We start from the raw sequence: 6,967 nt of genomic DNA, 5'->3' as shown, positions 1-6,967 counted from the left end.
CACTCTGACTCCCTCTGCATTGTTTTCACAGGAAACTCCTCATGAATTGACTATTTAGCTCCTCCTCCTTTGGGTACAATTGCCTTTAAATCAAATTTATTGGTTGGAAATGGTTCAAATAAAGACTGATCAGGATTAGAAAAGCAAGCTTAATGTAACTGAACTTATGCACACACACACACACACACACACACTCACACACCTCTTGTTTAAAGTTGATGGTTGGTTCACTTTCAATCTTGGATCAGACATTATACCCCAGAGATGATTAAAAAGAATCGTATTGTCATTATTTTTACACAACAAAACGTATTACATTCAGTCCAAACAGTTTACAGGTGCATTGGACTGGGACCAAATATGTAGATAACATATTGAGAGGCATTTCCTCTTGAGGCTTAGTTGAACATCTTGTTTGTTTTGATTAAAAGCACCTTCAAAGTTGTGGAATCCTAGCAGGTTTTTGTATTAGAGTTGGCATTAATATATCACTGTGAGCCACAGTGCACAATAATAAAATGCAGTGTCTTCCGGAATTAATTTAGAAATTGTCAAAATTGTTTTGCCACTGATTTTGCCAGCAGTTGCTTCAAACCGCTGTTTGGCAAAGTTTGATGTGCCAGTGTGGTCCCCAGTGTGCAGTATATACTGAAGAGCTGACCCAGGGTACTGACGGTACCAGTAGAATAAATAATAGCCTGACGGGCTGGTGCTGAAGGTACATTCCATGAAGACGTGTTGTTCTTCCGTCTTGTTTATTAATTTGACTTCTCCTGAGGAAATGCCTAAAAGTGAAACAGTTAACAATAGCCCCAAAAAAGGCTGCATCTTCTTGTGAAGTGAACATTCAGGTTAATAGAGGAGAGAGAACCTGGGGCAGAGTATGTGCCTTTCTTTGTGAAAATATGTGGGAGGAGCAACAGTGACCTGATGAGAGTGCAAAAGAACTACTACTGAATGTGTCATTTATAAATAAGGCTGGCTTTTTGCCACAGGAAACAGGCCTATTTTCTAATGTCATGGAGCAATCACAGCAAAATTACATTTAAACTACATTTAGGTTGACAGGTGCTCACATGAGCTTTGAACCAACGGTTTGTGTTGTAATACTGTCACTCACTGAACAAACACACTATATAGCCGTTTAACTAAAATGCATTACCTTCATATTATTATGGGATCCATCAAAATATAATCAAAACATACAGTCCATGAAATATCATCCATATGAAGCTCATCTCAGTAATCAATACAATGAATTGAACAAGTACATGATTATAAGTCACATACCAGTAACAATGAACAGGCACATGCTGAAAAGTGGAGCAATGAAAGGAAGACTGTTTAAAGGAAAAAATAAACTGAAATATATATTTTTATTATGATTGTATCATAATAATGCTGTTTTAAATGTTCAATTATATAACACATTTGTCATTTATTATTCATCATATTCAGGCATATTTAATAATTTTATCCAAACACATTTGATAACTCTCTATAAGATCAGATGTGGTCACTGTTTAGTTTTTAATGGCAACTTCTTGGTGACTTGAGTGCTCTGACATGACAAGAAGCAGAGTAATTGAGCAAAAAATGTGACCTAGTAAAACAGTGACATCTTGTGGGAAACTGAAGACACTACAGTACAGAGTCTGGCACTGCATTCACTTGGGTTAAATAGACAAGTACGCTAACCCACAACCTCGTGAATATCTCATAAACCATTGGTCACACAGTACTACAGGAGAGTTAGCATAGCGGGTCTGCAAAGTCTCAGCTATAGGACTCATCACACTCTCATGGCAATCTTGAATTGATTGAAGATACAATGTACTATTTGGGCAACACTGGTTTATATTGTCTGTTTTATCTTAATTTTTCAACCAGTTATAAATTTCATGAATTATATTATTATGGGAGCATTGTATTAGGCAAGTTGTTCATTACACATACATACTCCCACACACACACACACGCACACACACAAACTCATATACACACATACAATAATATTTAACTAAATGGATACAATATTTTATGCATAGATTTATTGATTTATTGAAGTGAAGTTTTGAGACAGTTTTGACAAATTGGTTGTTTTTCCTCTGTTCTAATCAAATTCAGGGAGCCAAGTCCCTCATTTTATCAAAGTATCTCTAGCTACATTTATTTGTGTCAGATACATTTATTTGTGAACCAATAATTCAATTTGTTACTACAAGAATCTCATTTTATTTGTGGAATGTTCATGGTATTTATTTATTCATTCATTTATTTATTTTTCAGATAATCATACCACATAAGTGTTGATTATAAGTAACTTATGACACCACAGTTCATGAGTTCATTTCTAATTCAACTGTTAGCGTTCTGCTACAGTTCATCTGCAATAGTGTTAAATATGACATGAAGAATAAATTACTTATAGAAGTACTGTAAGCACATATAATAATACAAACACATCACCCAAAGGTTCAAGTCACAAAACTGGGTTTTGTCTTAAAATTGTCAGAATACAGTTTGATAAATGAATATCTAGTGAATATAAAACTTGAAACACTCAAAGCGGAGAGGTAAAATTTGAACAGTGTTTCTATGCTTGCCATTTAGGTAAATGCAGTGTGGATGGGCTGAATTGCAAATTTGCATCATTATGCCTTCATACATTGTAATGTTCTTATGTTGCAACTGGTTTCAAGTGCTGTCAGGTTTTTGTACAGAGATGATGGGTTTCCTGTCACTGTGGGCTGCAGGGCACAGTAGTACAGAGCAGAGTCTGTCACTTCAGCAGAGGAGATCTCCAGATCCACGCGGCTGTTCTCAAGTTTAACATTAAATCGTCCATCTCTCTTCGTCTCACTCCCACGAACATCTCCAATGAGAATGAGGAATTCTGGTTTGGATGTGTCATATTGACGATACCAGTGCAGATACTTTGTAAGGCCTGCAATGCCAGTGTAGGTGCATGACAGTGAAACATTGCTATCCTCCATGGCATGTACTGTGTCCTTTAGTGGAGTTATTGAATCTTGAAAACTATCACCTGCAAAAAATTCACAAACAGTGCACAATAATTCACACATACATACATAATATGGTTCAAGTATTCTAGTTCAAGTACAATAAAATAAAACCTCTCGCCAACATGAAACATGAAAATACAGGTTTGTATTCAGATTTATGAAATACTTGGTAGGCTATGAGTTAAAGTTAAATTACTTTGATACATAACTTTTATTTATACAGTATGTCTATTTAAACTTAGCAGCATGATGTTTTAAACAACCAGCCCAAATGAAGTGAATGTGGGATGTTACTTACCCACCATTGTAGAAAACAGAAGTAATAGACAGTGTAGCATCATGATGAATGTTAGAAAGAAACACTGACTTCAAGCACAGCGACAAGAGGTTAAGTCCTTCACTCTGACTCCCTCTGCAAACTTATATCAGGAACCACCCCTCACTCACTAACCTGGTAGCTCCTCCTCTGGATACAAAAACACTATTGAGCATCATAATCCAGTTTCCACAGAAAATATATTTTTTTTTAAACAACAACACGACAGCACATACTGAGTATGAAAAGGGAGACTTCTGTCTGTCAGTTGTGTTTCCATCATGGAAACAGCATCCATATCTGATTGTTAAGGAAAATCAGGTTCACATGGTAGATCACTGGGCCCATACAGATGTCTTGGATCAAAGCTGCTTTCTGCTTGTGCTATTTGGGAATTTAACACTTTAGTAACACAATGTTTGAAAGAATGAAATTCCAACTGAAACACTTGAACCCATATTTTATTTCTTCAGAGAGGAAACTTTGAAACACAGAGATTAAATGTATTCCCATTACAGAATTTTCAAAATTAAATCCTTTGAATGATTCATTTCTTTATTCCACTGTAGTAACTGAATGCACACACACCAATTTAAAAAGTAATTAAACAAATCCCCCTTTTTGACATATTCATATAGACAGGAGTGGGTGCACAGCAAAATGTTCAGTGTTAAATCAACTTTTACAGAGTACATGTGGTCCTGCTCTGGTCCAGTTGAATTGACACTGGACATTTTACCATGAGCTTTGGTTACATAAGCGGCCATTTTGCAGAAAATAATAATATAAGAAGAAATATGTGATGACATCTAAAATTAAATTATATTTCTTTGTTTCTATCTTGTCTCAGGCAGTGTCAGGTTCATGTACAGCATAAATGGATTTCCTGTCACTGTGGGCTCCAGGGCACAGTAGTACAGTGCAGAGTCTGCCACTTCAGCAGAGGAGATCTCCAGATGCACACGGCTATTCTCTTTGTCAGGTTTAGCAGAAAACCTCCCATTTTTATTTTCTTTGCTTGTAACAAGGACGAGGAATTCAGGTTTAGAGTTGGGGAACTGGCGATACCAATGCAGACTGTATGCAGTGCCAGTGTAGTTGCATGACAGAGTAACTTTGCTGCCCTCCAACGATTTCACTGCATTAGTTACTGGTGTAATTGCATCCCCCAAACTGCCTCCTGCAGAAATAATGGGTTGAAATTAATTCACTATGACTGCTTATATTTCACATTTATCGCCAATACAATAGGATGAAAATATTAATATACAGTATAGTTAGCTCAATGAGCTATTCCAGGTAATAACAATAGCAAATTTGGATTTAATTGGATTTGGAATTTATTTGGAAAAGATTATCGTACCAGGCATAAGAACTTAAGCATGTTACTTACCCACCATTGTTGAAAATATAAGAGACAAACACTGCAAAATCATGATAGCTTTCAGGAAGAAAAATAACTCAGACTTTAAGCACAACTAGAACAAAATACATCATCCACTCTGTCTCCCGCTGCATAGTTTTAACAGGAATCCCCTCCCACTTGTTGAATATTAAGCTCCTCCTTTGGAGTTCAAAAAATTATATATGGTTCTAGAATAGCAGTGATAATTATTACATAATAATTAAACAAGAATGGATGAAACTTTGTATTTATATGGCACTGGCCTTTCCAGATGCTCAAAGTGCTTTACAGTGATGAGGGGGAACTCTCCACATCCACAACCAATGTGTAGCACTCTCCTGGGTGATGCACAGCAGCCATTTTGCACCAGATCAATCACCATACATCAGCTGAGGAGGGGAGGGAGAGAACATTTTTTGGCCAAATAAAACAGCGAATGATTAGGAAGCAGGATGAGAGAGCCAGGATGGGACTTTAGCTAGGACACTGGGAACCACTTATTATTATTATTATTATTATTATTATTATCATTATTATTATTATCATCATCATCATCATCAGAAACACAGAAATCCAGACAATTCCCAAATGCAGGCACAAGAGGCAAGAAGCCAAGTTAACACGTTATGTTTGTCAGTGTTCATTTAAAATTACAAAATGTCTGGAAAAATCTAGGTTGTTAAAAATTACTTTTTTATGTATTTTGATGCTGAGGTGTGGGTTATGTAAGCGGTCTCATTACAGGCCCCTGGTGGACTCTATTTCCCAGAGTATCCTGCGTATATGTGATCTGTTACTTTACCCCTTCTGTCTTGCAGCTAATTTTTATTTCATATTGAGAGAAATCCCTTCTGCAGAAAGACCAGATACATAAATAGCTTTAAAAGCAATATGATAAATAGATTCTATTAAAAGACAAATGTATGCTAATACCTTTGAATATGTCATTAGTTGAACATGACACAGGGGCTTAGGCAAAGAGGGAGGTTTTGCTATGAGGTGAGAAACAGACTCACACAATGTGGGCCTCAGGGCACAGTAGTATGTGGCAGAGTCAGACAGCACAGCTGCAGCTATCTTCAGATTATAGGTCTTGTTAGACCTTTCATGATTTGCTGTGAGTCCTTCCTTATATGCATTTCCATGGGCATTAAAGTTACTGAGGATGAGCTCTGGTGATTTATTCTCCTGCTGGATGTACCAGAAGAGACGAGGAGTACTGTCAGTAGTTTCATATTGACAGTACAGTGATGCTTTCTCCTTTTCCATCAGGTATAAGGAGTGATTTTGATGGATGGAGTCACCTTGTGTGTTGCCTAAAAAACATAAAACAAGAACACGGTAACATTGAAATTCTATATTTCAGTTGAAGTATTGATATTTTGTAAACAAGTACTACATTATAAGTTTAAAACAAATGTTTACGCTTCAATCAGCAAGTAAATTACGAAAACAGCCAGATCTGAAAAGTGGACAGAATGAAAAAATACTTACCAATTAAAAAAAGTAGAATCCCACAGAATAAGGGAAGCATTTGTGTTTGTAGTCTCAGTGTGTTTAAGTCCCTGTATGTGTTCTCTCTCTCAGTGAGGCATAACAGCACAGTGCTGAAGAGGTTTTGTTCTTCTAGCTCCTGTATTACCCACCCCCTGGGATTTTGCATCTGCCAGTCTCTGGTGGTTGTGGCTGCTCATATCCATATAATGCTCATATTCATCACATGCTCATTACTGTTTTTTTACTTAAGCTATTAGCAGTTTCAATTATACCATCTAAGTTAGTATTTTCTGTGCTACTACTCTCCTCACATGATTTTTCTAACACTGGCAATCATATTTCTGGTATTTTCATTGTTCACTATGAAACTTAGGTTGTCTGAGTCTGTGCCACAGCTTCTGAAAACAACACAGTGAATTAATGGCAGCATCTTGTGGCCAACTGAAGACACTACACTGCAGTAGAGTAGGCCCAGTAGAGTAGTGCTTTTCAGCAAGTGCACTTCTATGACTGGTTGATTAGGACCTGAGTGATTTGCTTGACTGATGCAAATTTAAAAAATACAAAGCTACATCTCGGTATTATGATGGTGTCAAACACTAATCATCTAAATACAATAGTGCAATCTTAGCACAATTTTCTCTGAAGTGCATGGCGAATTCTTCGCATTCAGCTGGAAAGAATGTTTTTCTATCCACAATGGGAATAAGATGAATCAATTGA

General features: G+C 36.7%; 1 gene segment (V, D, J or C); it reads right to left on the bottom strand.

The window, feature by feature from the left end:
• Positions 1-2,329: 2,329 nt before the first annotated feature.
• Positions 2,330-4,889, bottom strand: LOC118229362. The segment is given in 2 exon segments: positions 2,330-3,046; positions 4,736-4,889. Coding segments are annotated over 2 exon segments (435 nt in total).
• Between the last annotated feature and the right edge of the window lie 2,078 nt (positions 4,890-6,967).

This window comes from Anguilla anguilla, chromosome 6 (genome assembly GCF_013347855.1).
Source record: "Anguilla anguilla isolate fAngAng1 chromosome 6, fAngAng1.pri, whole genome shotgun sequence".
NCBI lineage: Eukaryota > Metazoa > Chordata > Actinopteri > Anguilliformes > Anguillidae > Anguilla > Anguilla anguilla.
The sequence above is the reverse complement of the archived record's forward strand: the minus strand, read 5'-3'. Positions and strand labels throughout refer to the sequence as shown.